Raw genomic sequence first — 18,869 nt, forward strand, 5'->3', positions numbered from 1 at the left:
GAAAGGCATTTGGCCCCTTTTTTTTTTAGATCTGTATACAGTTTAACCAATAGTTAATAATTATTCTAATAAAAAAATATTAAAATCACTTTTGCAGGTAAATTCTCCATCCTTCCCAAGCAACATTTGCAATTATGTTATTTCAAATTTCTTATTTGATATGACGCGGTTGCACATAAGCATATTTCTTCTGTTTTTACTTATGTTTAGTGAGAACACAACTACTCAGCATAACACCTTGCTCTCTGGTTAGATTCCGCCGACTCCGCGATGCAGAAGTCTCAAATTTAAGGGCTCCTCTAGTTATGAAACTATTTGCAAGATCTTTTAGTTTTGAGGACAGAGGGCTGAAAGAATACATTTGGTTACGAGAAAGCCAAAAGTACCTCCATAATTGTTACTTTCCAATATCGCCAAACTACATTGAAATAATTGATAATTTGTAACCGTCCATTTATTGCTATATTTATTTATTACTCTTACAGGCAAAAATCCACAATTTTATCTGACATCAGGTTAAATCTTGCTCAACTCTTAAAATATATTAAATGCAAATTTAAAACCTTTTAAATGCTTAATACTTACTTTCAATTTGTCGTAATATTGAGATGCACAGTTCCATGCACATTTAATAACTGGTAATTCAACAACACGAGTCAGCGATTCCATATGAAGAGTTTCCATAATTTCTTTTCCATCATCCATTTTCTTACACTTGAAAAGACAATATATAAATTATATTAATTCAAAACCATTTACAATCAGTACTAGGAAAATGACCAGGAAGGCAAAATTAATGGTGTAACCCTTATTAATTAATTGTTAATTCATTTACTTCCCATATACAAGGTATTTGGCGTTCAGAGGTTCAGAATACATAGGATCAAAATGCATTATGCTGGGCTACATGTTTACAAGTAATAGTAAACCATGTTCAGCTAAAATATGCTTAATGGTGTTGAGTTTATTTCAACTTTCCTGATTCTAGACTCGCTGTAGAAGATTAGAGATCAGCAGTGACATCTAGTAATTAATGTGAAAATTTTATGACAATATTTAACAAGTCTACGTAAAGAGATCAACTGTTTACAACAGTGTCAGCAAGGGCATATTACCACTGATATCGACGGTTTAAAAAAATCATATGCCTTTAAATGCCATTGGACGGTCTATGGCGAATTTACAATATAAAAGAACGCAACATGCCGATGCCAAATAGGTTGTTGATACCGTAGATTTTACAGGTATCGCGAATTCCGATAGCAGTCACTCAAGAAGCAATTTCAGCGTGCCAGCCAGAAGCATCCTGCGCTCTCGTATTTGGACTTTCGGAATGGCTCTTGTGTTACTGTTAGTGTTGTGCATTAATCAATTGAAATCAATTGCAATTAATCAATTTAAAGTAATTGCTCTGAAAATTAATTGCAATTGATTTCAATTGCAATTAATTTCAAGTTATCGTTTGCAATTAATATAAATTGCAATTGAAGTCAATCACAATTTGCAATTAAATTTGAGTCAGTTGTTAAATAGACACCCGGGAATTAAAACTTTTAATTGTTAATTATCAATCGTAAAGATTCAATTGAAACATTTAATTGTTAATTGCAATCGGACAATTGAAACTTTTAATTGTTAATGGCAATTGAAGTCAGCAGTTAAAACAAGATAAGAAAATATGTGTATATTGTGTTGTCCACATGTCGCTAGCACTAGCGGTTCGTCAGGTGAGGCAGGTGAGGCCTGGCCTCACCTATATTCTTGAACAAAAGTAAATGAACTATTTGCAATAAATTCCAAATTAACTCAACATTACTGTGTAGTTTTTGAAATAAAACTTATTTCAAATTATTTAATGTATAACAGAAAACAGACTTCTTAAAATTCATTTACTAAGTGCAGAAAATGTTTATAAAATATTACAGAATTTAAAAGAAATTAAAGGCAAAAGCGAAAATTTATAGTCTTTGGCATGATAATTTTAGTTTTAAAAATTCCAATCCTGTAGTGCGGCCTGAAACAGATTGAGCCTCCTCAGCAGCGAAGCAGTGTCAACGAAAACATCCCTCTTGCAGTTTGAAAGGGGAGAGGGGTAACCTAAGGGGAAAATCTTGGGTTCGGAATTACTCCAATGTTCTGTGTTTCAAGGGAGGCCTGTTGAAAATGTGCCGCTGACACGCACTGCGCATGCTTGAACCAGAGAGGGACACTTGTCATACTCTCCGTTGTTGCCCAGACAAGGGTATGCAGTGTAGCAAATTGAATAAATTTAAACGTAAGCTTGATTATAAAGAAGTAATGAATTACATTTGCTATTTCCTTCATATGAACAACATTTAAACTTTTAGAACGTTTTACTGAGGAAGTATATTTCATATATGGGAATTTTTCATATCTGGTTTCAAAATATACAGTAGTTTATATTTAGTTTCTAGTAAACATGCTAAAAATGTTGATGGCAAAAGAAAAAAAAGAAAAAAACTATAACAGTTATAGCAATACTGTGAAACACATTTTTGTAGTAAGAGCGAGAAAATCGACGGATAGCGGGTGTAACATCGTGGTTTTCTGCATGTTTTATCTTGTTTTCAAGCGAGTGGCATTGTGCGTTTGTAACAAGTTTACGCGTGTAGTGTTTTTCGTGAGTTTGGGACAGTGAGTTGTTTTCGAGCGACATTGTGCGTGTAGGGCACTTTTTGCGAGTTTGGAACAGTGTTTAGGACGTTGATCTTGTGCTGAATTAATGTGTACATGATGGAAGACATTGGTTCTTGTGATGTGATCGTTTCGTTGTTAAACATACCATTTTCTAGGCGAAGTGAAGTGGCTCAACGGGCTATTCTTAACAATGGACCCCCCACTCCTGATTTATCATTGATCCAGGTAGACGGTAAGAAGGTTAGAACTTTTAAGACATCTTGGTATGGCATTCATAAGTGGCTATGCGGTAGTACTGTAGTTGGTAGATTGTTTTGTTGCCCGTGCTTGCTTTTAAGTGTGAAGAAAAATGTATGGTGTTCTGAAGGCTATTTTGATTTAAAGAAGTTGGCTCGGAGCTTAGAAAAACATTCTAAATCGAAAGAGCACATCAATAATTTTACTGGTTTAAAACTGCAAACAAGCTGCAACCACATTAGAACAGATAAATGAGCATGAAAAGCAAAGAAAATTAGAATATAACAAGAATGTCACAAAAAACAGAGAAATTTTTAAGAAATTGATTGATTTGACGTGTGTCTTATGTAAGCAGGAACTATCGTTTCGTGGGCATTCTGAATCGCATGACTCTTTGAACCGGGGAAATTTTAAAGAAATTTTTGAATTAATGCTAAGTTGTAACGAAGAACTAAAAGCTCATTGGGAAAAACTGGGCCATTTTAATAGTCTGTCAAAAGCAACCCAGAATGAATTGATTAATTGCATACCCGAGATACTGACTGAGGCTATTGCAGAAAGGATTGAAAAAAACATTTTTTTTTCATGTCAAGTCGACGAAACAACTGATAGAGCTTGTAGATCTCAATGTTCTGTGATCCTTCGATTTGTGGATGCTGAAGGTGAAATTCAGGAACACTTTTTAGGATTTCGCGACCTAGGAGAAGACAAGTCGGCTGCAGCAATATGTAGTATGTTGGTGGATGTTCTTGATAAATATAAATTTCGACAAAAATTGGTTGCACAGACTTACGATGGAGCCAGTGTTCTATCAGGACAATTAAATGGTCTTTAGAGTCGAATGCGTGAATTTGCTCCTCAGGCTATTTTCACCCACTGCTTTGCACATCGTTTGAATTTAATTCTTCAACAGAGCTGTAATAATATTTATGCAGCAAAATTGTTTTTCTCTACACTGCAAGGAATTCCAAGCTTTTTTCACAAATCTTCGAAACGAACAGCAATTTTAGAACGCGTTGCAGGAAAGCGGATACCAACTCATACTGAAGTAAGATGGAATTCAAACGCAAAAATTATACCTACCGTTTCAAACGAAAGGGCAAACTTACTGAAAGTGTTCACAGAAATTGTCAGTAGAAACGAATGAAAAAACTATTCGGCAAGCTGAAGGATACAAAAGGAAGCTAGAAGAATTTGAATTCATTTTTCTCCTTGTGTTTAAAGATATTTTTGCACAAACTGAGTTTTTGTTTAGCATTATTCAGAGAAAAATGTCAGATATTCAAGTATGTATTCGTGAAGTTAAAGAATGTGTAAAGTTTCTTGATGCGCTACGGAACGATATTAAATTTAGTGAGTACATTCGGCGTACTGAAGAAGAAACTACAGTTGGTACTACTTTGAAAAGGGCTAAAGTCATTGAACGTGAAACAACAGGAACTACCTGCGCCAAATACAAATTTTCTTTCAAATAATTGACACTATAAAAACTCAAGTAGACATCAGATTTTCAGATTTAAATAAATTGGAATTTCTTCAGTTAGCTGACTCTAGTAAATTTGATGCATACTCTGCGAATTTTCCTATTCATGCTTTGACTTCCTTGGACCCTATTTCAACATTGCCTTTTTGCGCACTGAGCTCGAAATTGTATTCAGTAGAGATATTTTCCGCAACACAGATCTACCTACATTATTGAAACGCATAGTTCATGATGGAATGTCTGAAATAATTCCTGAAGCATATAAACTGTTTTCTCTCATTGCGACTATCCCAGCTACAACTGCTTCTGCTGAAAGAAGTTTCTCTTGCCTGAATCGCATAGAAACTACTCTAAGAACAACAATGTCCCAAGATAGACTGTCAGCATTATCAATCATTTCAATTGAGAAAGAATTGCTGTCCAAATTAATGAAACAACCGTCTTGGTATGATGAAGTAATCACACGATATGCAACACGAAAGGATCGTCGCATCGACCTTCTGTATAAGTAAGGTAAGTTCATGTTATAATATTTATGTTAGAAATTCAATGCATAACTTAATTCTGTGTGTTTAGTATACATGTTTTATCTATTTTCCGTATAGGATGTATATATATATACAGTGGTCGAAGTGAGACGGTATGTGGTGGTATGCCATACCGCCTCTGGTTTTTCAGTGATGAAGGCATACCGCCTCTGTCTTTTAGTGATCAAGTCATACCGTCACGGGAGAGTAGATGCTAAATACCTTTAATAAATCCGGTAATTGAGGAACAGCTGTACCCGTAAAAAGATTTTATTTCTTATGTCCTAAGTTGACAGCACCGAAATTTTTGTTATCTTTTCCCTACCTTTTGTTTTTTTAATGAGGTGTCTTCAAAGTTCGTCTAGTTTATATTTTGATGTGCCATATTGAATTGTTCCTTTCGTATGTATGTGTGTGTCTTCTTAGGAATTAGGAATTAGATTTCTGGGCTGTCAGCATCTAAGGTCATTTAGCTCGTCACATATGAGGGATGATGTCCCTCCGCGAGCACGCTATCCGATGAAAGGGAAAGAAGGAAGCGGCCTGGGATCGTTATGTTAGGTACCATCCCGACATTTGCCTAATGTGAATGAGGGAAACCCAGGAAAAATCCCACTCAAGGTGGCTGGCCTGAAAAAGCTGTTACACTTTTTCGACCTAGTGTCTCCACCGGGAACCGAACCCGGGACCGCTCACACCAAAGTAGGGATGGCCAGAACCGGTTCTTGGTGGAACCGGTTTTCGGGTCTGAACGGATCCGGTTCTAGAAGATCCGGTTCCGGAACCGGTTTTTCGGATCCAGGTCTAGAACCGGTTCTTCGGATCCAGGTCTGGAACCGGTTCTTCGGATCCAGGTCTGGAACCGGTTCCTCGCGGAACCGGTTCCGCTGGAACCTAAACTTTGTTACCATCCCTACCTAAACGCGAGCTGCTGGCAAACTGTGAACAGTATGCTAGATGAAATGGTGGTAGCGACAGGCAGGTTCCCAGGCGGCGGCAGCTTGTCTCATTTGGCTAAATAAACTGGGTAACTGGCAAACTCATTGCCTAAACAGGCAAACTGGCCAACTCATTTGGCTAAACACCCACTCGTGGACCAAAATTTTTTTTCTGGGGGCACAAGTGGGTCTGGACGGGGAAGGCACAAGCGCATGGTCCTCTTTGCATTATTTTTGAAGGTGAACTTTGTGCCTCCTTTACGGGTCTTTGGGGGCTTTCGGATCCAGGTCTGGAACCGGTCCGTAAGATCCGGTTCTGGAACCGTGTTTTCAGATCCAGATCTGGAACCGTGTTTTCAGATCCAGATCTGGAACCGGTTCTTAAGATCCGGTTCTGGAACCGGGTTTTCGGATCCAAATCTGGAACCGGTTCTGAAAACCGGATCTCCGAGAACCGGTTCCTCGCGGAACCGGTTCCGCCGGAACCGGAACTTTGTGGCCATCCCTACACCAAAGGCGAGAGCGTTAGCGATTACGCGTGTATCATCTTCTCTTAATTCATATAAATGTTGTGTTTTGAGCATGAGCGGAGTTAGGGCTTGTCTACTGTAGGGGCGAGTCTTCCGGGGGTTTGGAAATCTCTCAGTCGAGTGGGGATCCGGGAGCTTTGTTGCAGGAAATCGTGAATATAAAAACTCGATTTTTGAGCATTTTCGTATATAATTCTCTATAATACAACATAAGATTTTTTTTTAAATAGGAAGTTGTTGGCAAGGGATCAAAGTCTCTCCATGCCCCTTCAGTAACTAAAGAGAAGCTCTCCAGTGGTTTTCAGTGGTAATGTAAATAGACATGCTAACTTTCAGGCAACACACTCTCACTGTATTTTAACATTTAGATAGCCGGTATGTAGGTAAGGGAGGGAGCAACAGTGATTCAACGTTGAAGGAAGAAAAAAGGTTCTAGCCCGATGATCGTTATCCTAAAAGTAATGTATTTTGTAACAAAATATAAGGAGATATAGATTAACGAAAGCCAGTTCTTCTTCTACGGATATAACATTGTCAATGGCGTCAATAACGCCTCTACAACGCGTGAAACGTCGACTGTTATGCTCCCCTCAAGTGATTGGTTTCATAGAATGCTTATTAGATTACTAGCAGCGGGGAAAAATCGGGGGGAAATCCTGCAACAGGGGGGTGAAGAGCCGATTCACCGCCACCTAACCAAGCCCGCAACCAGCCTCAGAGGTTTAGGGGGGCATGAATATGTTGGGGGGGGGGAAGTCATTAAAAATTCTCCTACAAATTGTTTTTTGTATTAATAGTAGCATTTTGTATTGAGGTCTGGAGGGGCTACGAAAAGTTTAGGGGGGCCTGCTCCCTCTAGTTGCGGCCCTGCACTTAACACTACGACCTGGTTCTCTGTGCCTCACCTATTTATTTAGCCACGAGCCGCCTCTGGTCGCTAGTGTATTAGGGTGTACATGTTTGAAATAAGCTGCTCATGTGAAATGCTGGATAACTACCATTTCCTCTTCCCCCTCCCCCTCCGAGGGAAAAAAACAAAGGACAGATTTTAGATATTATGTTTCTGGTTCTATCTCCCTTGGGAAGTCTCTATATGCCTGTCATGGTCACAATTTACGGACAACGTCAATTGCTAAAACTAGTGCCGATCAAATCAGCGATTAGCAAAACACTACCAATACAAGACGAAAGTCTGTCTCTTGATTTATTTAAATATTTATGGCCAAATGCGCCATTTAATGAAAGTTACGAAGGTTACAAAATCCTAATCAAACTGATTACAGTTCTATAAGTAGCCCATCTGCAGGGCACCACAAAATGCACCTCAATAACAATACTGCCGTTACGTATTCTCTCCATCAGCGTCAGATTTCTGATTAGGTAAACATGACAAACTGACTAGGGCTGTAGAGTTCAGAGGTGTCAAAAAAAAAAAAAAAAAAATCATTTGAAACAATTTCATGAGTGGTTTAGTAATGGGCGAGAGACCTCCGGGCATAAATTGAATAGGGCTGCAAGATGTCTAAATCTGGTGCCGCGTATAGGCCTATATTCAGTGTATTAGTGGGTCCCGTTGTCCTTCAATTTATCTTGTAGTATCCTTGTAGGTAGATGGATAGGGTTTTAAAATTCAAATCGTATTTTCTGATGAGTCTTGCGCATGGGACATCTTTCTGCAAAGGTATAGCGACGTATAGCTAAAACAATAAGTGTATTTTGCAATATTAGCATATTAGGTTGCTTTGGTGTAAAAGCAATTAAGATGAAAAGAATCTCGGAAGCATCAACGTTTGCTGGAGATTATTTTATAAGCTATTAAAATTCCATACAGTGACTTGCAGCAATAGAAAGAATATTTTTTCTTAACTGAGCTGCTAATGTAAATTTTGGAACAACTTTCTCCGCTGATACAGTGATTAGTGCGTACTACTTTGATCCATGATCCGATTCCCATTGAGAAGTTAAAAATTTCAAAGCATTACGGTGGTTCTAATTGCACCTTGTAGCTTCGTTGCTTAAAATGGTCGCTAAAAATATATAAATATATATATATATAGGGATTTCATAATACAGTCATAATCACCAAGTTTTTTCCAGGGGGGCGGGGCAAGACCGACACGTAAAGTCGCGAATGTACACATGATCCACGTAACACTTTACGTAAAATATTATTGACGGATATTGCGTAATTTTATTAACTACAGTAAATATATTAAACACTGTAGGAGTGGGTGAGTAAGGAAATCTAGTGTGTTTTGACTAGTGTTGTGAAGGTCCAAAAAAATTTGGGTTTAAAAAAACAGGTTTGTACCGGTTTTTTCCCGAGCTTGGAAAAAAACAAAATTTGGGAAAAATTGAAATTTTCGAATATTTTACTACATTATGCTTTTAAAACGAAAAATATTTTATTTTTACTAGTTTACAGTTAAGATCATTGAGTACTTATATTTCTTTTACTAGAATAGGGAAAATTTGCGTCAACAAACCTATGTGCAGTACTCCTTTAAAGTTAGCACCGTGATAGAATGGAGTTATGGCTATAAAAGATACTAAAATAAAATTAAGATAAACAATTTTAAATTATCTTAAGCAATCTTATAAAGTTCCCGCTTTATAGCAGGGAAGTGTTAAATAACGGGGTTAGAATCATTTTAGTTAAAACCGGTGTGTTAAAATAATATATATATATTTTATGGAGGTTCGTATCTTACTTATGCTGTGTAAAATTTCTGCTAATTTTGAACCCATTAAACAGGAGCGTCATTTCAGATTTTGCTTGGGGGGGCAGACCCCCTGATATAAGTAAAATTTCGCGTTTTTCACTGATTTACTACTATTCTATTGATAAAATCTATATACATCTCAAACTCAGGAGGGGCAAATGCCCCTCCCTGCCCCCCCTAAATGTCGCCCCTGCCATTAAAGAATCATTCGGAAATATCGGCAAAAACCGGAAAATATAATTTAAAAACTATTTCTTCGCCTGATGTTAATCTTACTTGCTGTAATGTGTCTGCAGCGTATATACACAATGGGCTAGCAGGAAAAGTACTTAAATCAACAGAGTTTAATCTTATTTTTTAGTTTTCTGATTTCTGGTAAAAAGTCTCATTATTTGTATATTTTTCGAACAACTTAGAAACAGAGATGATTTTATTTACACATACATATACACCGCACAAGTGAAATTTTAGTAGCGAGAAATATATTAAAGAATTTAACATGTGAAACTTCCGTTAGTTATTATTAAATACTACCCGTCCTTCGCACGGGGAGAATACGTTTCATCTTGGACATAAAGGGCACTAAAACTTTCACCAATGACCTGGGACCCCAAAAACTATGAATTCGAACTAGTATCAAGTCATTTTCAATTACTTTTGCCATGTCACCCTCCCCCTTTGGGAGTACTGACGTGGGCTGAATTTGGATTTAAACGGCGTCGGAAGTGTCACTGTTTATCTCAGAATCCCCGAAAACTATGGATTCGACACTAATATCGTCCATTTTCGATCATTTTTTTTATATCTTCCGTCTGCACAGCCCCAAGTTGTGGCACCGAATTTGGATTTAAACGGCATTGGAAATGTCACTATTCATCTCAGCAACCATGAAGACTATGAATTCGACACTAATATAGGTCATTTCGATCATTTTCCATATATCACCTCTTGTCCTTCCCTGAAGTTATGGAGCTGAATTTGGATTTATATATCCCTACATATCTATCTATCTATCCAGTGGCGGATCCAAGATATGATCAAGGGAGGGGCTAAACCATAGTTTTCCGTTTTATCCAGTGTAAAACAGGATTGAAACCCATTTTATCCAGTGTAAACCTGAGCGTCGAGGGGGGGGCTATAGCCCCTATAGCCCTCCCCTTGGATCCGCCACTGTATCTATCTATCTATATATATGGTATATGGCCGGATCCAGGATTTTCTGAGGGGGTGCACCAAATAACTGCCAATACATTTGAATTAAATCGAGTTTTTTAAATACCTTTAAACATTTGTGGTGCGAACGAGGAATTGCTCTGGAAATGCTAAGTAACTGCTCTCGATGAATCCTTTGCCTTCAACCTTCTGAAAAGTGACAAACTATTGATTTTTGCAAAACTCACTGTCAGCTTCTCATTTTAGGTAGTGTATCTTTACAATGAAGGGGGGGGGTGCACGTGCACCTTTGAAACCCCCTAAATCCGTCTCCTCTCCCCCAATTTATGGATTCGGCACTAATATCGATCATTTTCCATCATTTTTATATATCTCCCATTTACCCGATTTGCAGGGATGAATTTGGATTTAAACGGCATCGAAATTATCACTGTTCACTTCAGCGACCCCGAAAACTACGAATTCGATACTAATATCGACTATTTTCAATACATATCCCCCTTCCTTCCTCCAAGTTGCACCTTTAAAGTGAAATAAAAACCATCCTAGGCCCGAACACCATCTATGTTGAAATTTTTTTCTAGATCGGTCTGGTGGTTCAAAAGTTGTTGTTGTTAAGTTACAAATATAGTCACTTTCATTTTTACATAATTTGTCACACTAGAAAACAAGTATTTGTTTACATACAAAATTTCGTATATAAAGTTTATATAAAAGTCTATATATCAGAATATTAAATAATAGTAATTATATATTTTAGTGCATGAGTATTAGTGAAATTTGTCTACTGCTATCGATCTTAAGAAGTAATTGGGTTAAAATTAAGAAAATTTCACCAGATCAACGAGCATATTAAGAACTCAGTTTCATTCAAGAGCCCAATTTGTTGCAACAGAAACGCTTCATGATGGTAGATGTATGTAAGTTGTTAAAGTCTAGTAATTAATGCACAACCACGAATAAACGACTAAAAAGCATATAAAAGAAATGAATGTAGATTATTAATTTTCAAGAATAATTACAACAGTTTTATTTTAGATTTCTTTTTTCTTTTCTTTCTTTTTTCTTTTCTTTTCTTTTTTTTTTTTTAAATATTAGCAATATTGAAGTATCTTAACTTATCCCTTTCATGCATTTGAGGGGAAAAAAAGTTCCATTACTAGTAAAATTAACCTAATACAAAGATTTTTATTTTCCCAATTCTTCCAAATTTTCCAGAAAGAAACTGAAAAAAAAAACTTTTTTACCAACGGGTACAAAATTTCTGGAAATTTTACACTAGTTTTGACATGTATATCGAAGAACCGAATCCCTTTCGAAAATCCAGAGGCAATAATTGTCCCCTTTTTTTCTCTGCTACGGTCGCCCATGAATACAGCACAATGTAAAAACACACACACACACACACACACACACACACACACACACAGAGAGAGAGAGAGAGAGAGAGAGAGAGAGAAGAAAAACTTTACCGTAATCACATCATTTCTACTCATCACTCTCGCAAAATATAACTTACAATAGTGATAGAATTGCTACAATGCAACATCTGAATATTCCAGTAGCTTTTTTTCCCCTACGTTGTTAAGACACATATCAAAATGTGTTTTAAAAATTGTTCTTCAAAGGCACGCTATAACGAGCATTTTATAGAGGGAGCTCTTCAGATTATTGAAAATAAACAGAAAGAGTAGCTGTGTTTATGCATTTATAAATCTTCCTTAAAATAAACTACAATGGCAAGCCTGTAATAGACAGAATGTCGACTGTCTTTCGAAGAATTCTACACAGCGAGTGCTTGGCCCTTCATTTCGTTGGTACTCCTACGCTTGCGTAAGCTGATGCACGGAATATGAATCCAATACAAGGATAATATTCAAGGTTCCACTAGACGCTGGGCGATCTACTTATATAGAAGCAGGCTCTAGAAAAGGATCTAAATTCAACGTTAAAAAAAAAAAATAATAAGTAATTTTAAGTTAGAAAAAGATCAGACTTAATGCATATAAGATTCTAAAGCATAGACACGCCACTACTCTCTCCCCACAATCCTCGCCACTAGTTTTCCTATAAATTTTCAACCTTCGGTTGGATTCGCAGTACACTTTAACAAATGATTTAACTAAAACACATTCGATGGAGAAGTTTTCTCCTAACTTTTCATTCATTTCGAACCATCAATTCCTTCCGTTCTTGCATGTTAGTGTGTAAATTAAGTATTTTCGGATTCTTCCTTCTCTTCGTTCGTTATTACTTTGAACTCAGAAACATTACGTCGAGGCTTTGTCCCGCACGAGATTTAGACCTGTGACCTTTAATCAGGCAAGATATTGACTCGTGAGATTTTGGCCAGGCAAGAGTTTGGCAGAGGTTTCGGGTGCGCGAGATTTTGGACAGTGATTTTTCGGTCCTGAGATTTTTGTTAAATTCTGTATACGCTAAAGCAAAGAGATTCCAAGTCGAACTTTGATATCCTGCAACAAAAGAACAACAGAAACCATTTACCTACAAGAAAACCTCGCGAAAAAACTTCATGATTAAAAAACAAAAAAACTTTAATGTTTCAAGATAACAGAAGGATTATTGACCACAATTTCAAACGGATTCTACACGTTTTTACATTGAATAATTCAGTTGCAGACTTGTTTCTTTAATCCTGAAAGAGGCCACGATACTCAATAGCTAATAGTGGTAGTGCGCTCAATAGCTTGTGCAAGGGGTCCCTAATTCAATCCCAGGATATTCTCTGAGTTTTCTCCATTTACTCCCACCTTTTCATTCCACGAATTCTTAGATAATCATTCATTTTATTATCAGTCTCCCTTAGTTTAAAGTGCATAAACGAAGTGCATTAGACTTGTCTAATCCAGAAGGCTGCGCACGCTTGTAAGAAAGTTTAGTTTAGTTTACATCTCACCTTAAATTACTGCAATACTTGTACCTTTAATTCCTAAAAAATATTGATCCCTAACAAAGAAAGAAAGAGAAGAAAAGAGACTATCCTCAAAGAAACAATACTATCCTAATGCATTTCTGAATGCACACATTGTAAGTTACTGACCAGAGCAAGCATATCACAAAAGAAACATTTTGGAGACTTATGAAAATCTGCGAAGAAACCAGTGACGGATCTAAAAGGTAAAAACTGGGAACCAGCCAAAACCCAGGCCGTGATACCCTGTAGGTATATCATGAGTTTACTATAAACTTTCAAAAATGTATAAATAATAGTTTAAATTAGTTTTGTCACTCAAAAAACTGTGGAGTCCTAGGTTCCCCGGGCCAGGAATAGACCCGCTATTAGAAGAAACTTCCTATAGGTATATTCCATATGAAAAGCGTGTAATTTACAACTATTTCACACATTGTAATGCGATTTAACTAATAGCCCCATCCAAAACATACCACGTATTTAAACTGCTGGTAACTAGCTAAAATCACGAAATTAAACTATTTTTACTGTATTCTCGACATAATTAATGTTTGACAGTTATATTTAATATCTCACGGAGCTTTGGGCTGAAAATTAATGTAGTTTCCAATATCGAACCTAGTTGTTTGGGTTAATGCACGACAAATGAAAACATAGGTAGATCGAACCATATACAGTATTAAAATATTAGTATACTATTAACATATTCACATGTCCAAGCAAATTGTAATCCTAGTGATAATCCCCGATCACCCAGTTTTACCTTATCTTGATCCACACAATGCATTCACCAGTTAATGGCAATCCGAGAGCTCAGTCTGTTTGCCTTCTCTCTCTCTCTGTTTACCGTGCTTTGATGTAGTAGACAAATATGGATTGCGCTGCCCTCTAGTAAACGGGCGAGCAAATTGTCAGCAAGGGAAGCATTTATGATTTCGTAAATCAAGTTAAAGATGAGTCATTCTATTTCAAATCAACCAATGATGAAAAATTCATACCTCAAATTTTGATATTTTTTTATACATTGAAAGACATGTTTGCGAATAGTTATTTCCCAAAATAAAACTTTTCCCGCCTTCATAGTTAATTAGTAATTAATTGCGCAATCAGCTTCAAGGCCACGACTCAAAAATGTCTGATTTTGCATTTTATAGTTTATTTCAATAACCATAAGAGCTATGAAGCTAAAAATTTGCATTCGCATGTAATTTTGCCTGTAAATTTTAAATCCACAATCACTAATGAATATTGTATAGGTATAGACTTATAGCAGCATTTATGGTCCCAAGTTCAGGCCCCGGAATGAGCATGTGGTGAAAGTTGTACATGTGTGAAATTTTAGCACAAAGTTAAGAAATACCTACAGTATATTTCGTGTGAACCAAATTTGGATTTGGGTATTTTGACCTCAGGACCCCCAAAATCTGAATGTGTCTTTTGCCTCATAACGAGCTTTTGAAGTAATGGTATAGGCTATTTGATACTGTAAAACTGTTATTACAGCTATTTCACACAGCCTACAATTATAGCAAAAAATAATTGACTTAATCTACTAACCATCAGTATCATACAATGTATCAATGTTTACTAAAAGTCTCGAATAACTGGTTAATTTTATTAACAGCCTCATGTGATACACTATATGATTTTCCACTAGCTGTCATAGAAATGTGATCTATTGCGTCAATAAGAATGTGATCGGCTGATACCCATACGATATCGTCGGTTCATGCCAGTGAAAAGTGGAAGCGGGCCCTGCAGGGGTACAGTGTGGTAAGTGATGATACAAATTTTATCCTCTTGAGTCCTGGCACTAAATGGTCCACATTTTCTTTTTGTAACTATTGGTTGAAATGATGATTGTTGATGCCATCTAATGAACAAGATTATTAATAAACACAGGTAGGAGGTACACAAACGTTACAGAGCAGTTTCTACTACGATGCAAGTCTCAGAATAGAAGAAAGAAAAAATGAAAACCGGACTGAAGAGGTTAAACCTGTAGGGTAAGTGGGGACACGGACACAGATACAGGAATTTCTGATAATACATCGAAGATGATGAAGACAGTGCAATGCTTGACTTGCAATGCACGTGGAAGAAAATGAGCGCTGATTACGTGAAAAATTGGTATATTGGCAGTCATAAAACCAGTTAGCAAAACAGTGTATGAAATGAAGTTCCTTGAACGAAGTGGCATGCAACTTCGTTTTCCATTTCGAGATGTAGATACCAGTGGCGGCTAATGTTAGTGTTGCAGTGTTGCGCAACGACCAAAGTATTTCAAGAAAAAAATATTATTATCAATAGTAGTAAAGAACAGAAAAAATACTTTTTAATACTTGCATATATACACTTTAAATAGCATATTTTTTACTTCTGTAACTGTCCGTTCCGTTAATCCATTTTAAAAACCGAAAAATAATCCGTCACAGGGTCTCTAATTTACATTGTGTTGCAGCGAGCATGCAATGACCAGATTCCTTCAGCGCGGGAATTGGAGCAAATGTTAAGTCTCCTTTCCCCTATCTCAGAAGTTAAAGGGACTGGTCGTTGCAGTGCTTCTGCAACACAGCACGATTTCCAGTGACGAGAAGGTTTTTCACGCTAAATAAGATTTCTGAATTTTCTTTCACTAGCAATTAACAAATGGAATTTGTTTTTATGCATTCATATTTTAAAATTACGGGACCATACTGAAGCAAATCAATATAATGACAATTAAAAAAAGTGATAGCAAAATTACAAAATAAGAAAGGAAATATCTAGTAGAGGAGAAAACAAATGAAAGTAGACCCACATTTACAAGTTAATTCTTAGCTTATATTGATAATGAAGGCTTCTTCTACAGTAATTTGTGAATCAAATATTAGTAAGTCAGTATGTAGAATCGCTCCCCCTCCCCGTGGATAGTATTTTAGTATAAACATATTTCTTTTATAAAATAAGTATTTTTTATACTCTTGGTAATTTCCACATGAAACTGTATGATGGGGAACGCCACATTGAATTTGGGACTAATTAGCAATGCTCAGGGGCGCATAGGGATGCGCACGAGACGAGTCGAGACAGGATTTTCGTGACAAAATTCGAGTCGAGACACGGCTCTTCCAATAGAAAAATATACATTTTTCGAGTCGAGACATCACTTTTACAACATATTTTCGAGACGAGACAGCCACAAATCTTGTCTCGTGCGCATCTCTAGGGGCGCAGCCACGAGGGGGTCCACCGGGTCCGGACCTCCCAAAAATTTCGAAACTTGACTAACATTTGTAGACTTTCTTAATAAACTATACTTTTCTAACACAGAAACGATTGATGTAGGTTAAATATTTTATTTTACGCCTCATCATGTACTCTTCTTTTCTTACAAAAATAATCGTTCTATCATTTTTTCTAAAAATATAGGTGACAGTAAGAAAGAATTACTTATCGTCTTTTCGGGTGCAGTGTAAGACAGGTTCCATACTATGTAGACGTATTGCACCTCCCTCAAATACTTTGGACCCCTCCCAGTTAACATTTCTGGGTGTAGAACTGGCAGTGATGTTTGTTTTGATGTTCTTTGATTTTTTTGGCTTCTGTTACATGCTGATCCTTCATCTGGCGGGTTTCGAGGTTTCCTTTCCAGAACATATCACATTGGTAGGCATTGTTTCGCCTCATGTGGAAGTATATCGTGCATTGCGTAACAAGCAAGACGGATGATTTGGAATGTAGTTTTTTCTTTTACGCCCATGTGTGTGTGTTGTATGAATATGTGACATTCGGAATTCATATACCAGTACCCATTTTGTATCAGCTGTTTTGGTTTTTAATTATTTGGTTTAATTTTATTGTGTGTGCTTTAATTCTGTAAATAACCTACAAATTCTGAATGAATTGTATACCATGACCTGTAAATAACTTACAAAAAACACTGACCAGCTTTCAACTGAGGAAAAATTTGCAATTAAGGCTTAGACAAAACAAGTAAAGGGCAATTCAGGAGAGTGTTCGAAAAAAAAATCCAGTTTAAATTTACAGATATCTTATGCAGTAGTGTTGTTTGCACCAGATACATTTCCTCAATTTATTTTAAATTTTCCTGGATAAACTGTGAATAAAGTGTGTTCAATGTACATTTTTTTTATAACATTAATCTCTGCTACGAACTCTCTTCAGTCAACGCTGAAGAGGAATTCGGATCACTGTCAAGGACTAAGTTTCCTAGAATGAATCGTTCGCAATAATCTAGAAAAATATTTAGTAAATCTACAAAGCTTTGAAATTAATATTAACAGTACCTATAGCGTCAGCAAAAGACGAATAGTTTTTTTCCACATGAGAAAGAATTGACACTTTCAAGGAATTAAATGTCCCAAGAAAGGTTATCGCCATTGGTTATGCTTTCCATCGAAAAAGACCTGACAATAAGAATACCAGCATGTATTAGACAGATTTGCTCCAATCAAAGAGAGGAGAATGAACTTACTAATTAATTAAGGTGATTAATCGGATAAAATGTTCTGCATTTTTTTATTTTTTAAAAACATAATTTTATTTAATTTCACATGTCACATAGCATTTGCATCTAAAGTTATGCTGATTAGTCAATGAGTCAACTTTATATCTTCTGTCTCTTATCGCTCGTACTGCAACACCCGAAACCACAATGCACCGGCCGCCACTGGTAGATACTGTACACAAAAGGGCTATTTTCTATGGCCTTGTTAAGTTTGACAGTGTGATACCTTTCGTAATTAAGTCTTCTATTGTAGCTGATATTGATAAACACTGCGTTTCTTTAAGGCAAAACTGTAGACAACAAATCCAGTTCATGCAGTCAATATTTTGTGTAGACCCTATTTGTATCTTATAAACTGTACGTAGATTTGTATTAGATGCCTTACAATGCTCAGTAATAGTCATCACTTTTTAAGGCAACGCCCTATGAATCTACATAGGCTTCAGGGTGTAGCCTACATTTATTCTTATTTGTCCATTTTTAGAACTGTTATTCAGTAGTACATTTGTTAGTATTCAGTATTTGGTTATCATAATTCAAAGACCTCATCAGGACCTTTATATATATATATATATATATATATAGGTATATATACAACACTAAACCTTAAAGCTTATCTTGTTTGTCTCCACTTCTCCCGTACCAAATATCAGAGTTTTCTGAACAAAATGAAACATATTTTTGAAATATTGACATTACTTGTTTTTTCTACATTTACCACAGTACCATTTTCAAAATGTATCTCTGGCTAGAACTGCAGCAGTTATATGAAACTTGGACCTATCAGCAGTAGACAACAAGTACCCTGTCCCCATTTTCCCTTCTTTATTGCCCGTGTTAACATATGGGAGGGAATAGGGTTGTCCCCACTTACCCCAGAAAGCGGGGTAAGTGGGGACAGTAACTGATTTTTAACAAACATTGTATTGTACAGTCACCCACATAAGTATCTGGACCCGAAGTAATGGAATTATAACAGTTAGGAGTTCAGGTACTTAGAAATATGTGGGTGACTGTACATTGCTTCAAAGTGGACCCTATGCTTATCAAGTGTACAAACCAAACTTAATATGACTATACTTTCAGTTTCATAATCCGAAAACTATTACTGGTACAGTAGTTGAAAGTTGCAAAATGTGTTTCCACTTACCCCAACTA

At 36.6% G+C, this 18,869-nt stretch overlaps 1 protein-coding gene across 1 annotated transcript in view; it reads right to left on the reverse strand.

The window, feature by feature from the left end:
• The window catches only part of LOC145660726 (uncharacterized), a 73,880-nt gene extending 59,758 nt beyond the window's left edge, over positions 1–14,122 (reverse strand). Inside the window, exons 1-2 of the mRNA XM_081726116.1 lie at positions 13,965–14,122; positions 586–714 (exon numbers count right to left, since the gene is read on the reverse strand). Coding sequence (XP_081582242.1) covers positions 586–714; positions 13,965–13,988 — 153 coding nt within the window. The 5' untranslated portion in view covers positions 13,989–14,122. The remainder of the gene's footprint in view (positions 1–585; positions 715–13,964) is intronic.
• Positions 14,123–18,869: the final 4,747 nt, after the last annotated feature.

This window comes from Thermobia domestica, chromosome 1, assembly GCF_964235325.1.
Source record: "Thermobia domestica chromosome 1, izTheDome1.hap1.1, whole genome shotgun sequence".
Taxonomy (NCBI): domain Eukaryota; kingdom Metazoa; phylum Arthropoda; class Insecta; order Zygentoma; family Lepismatidae; genus Thermobia; species Thermobia domestica.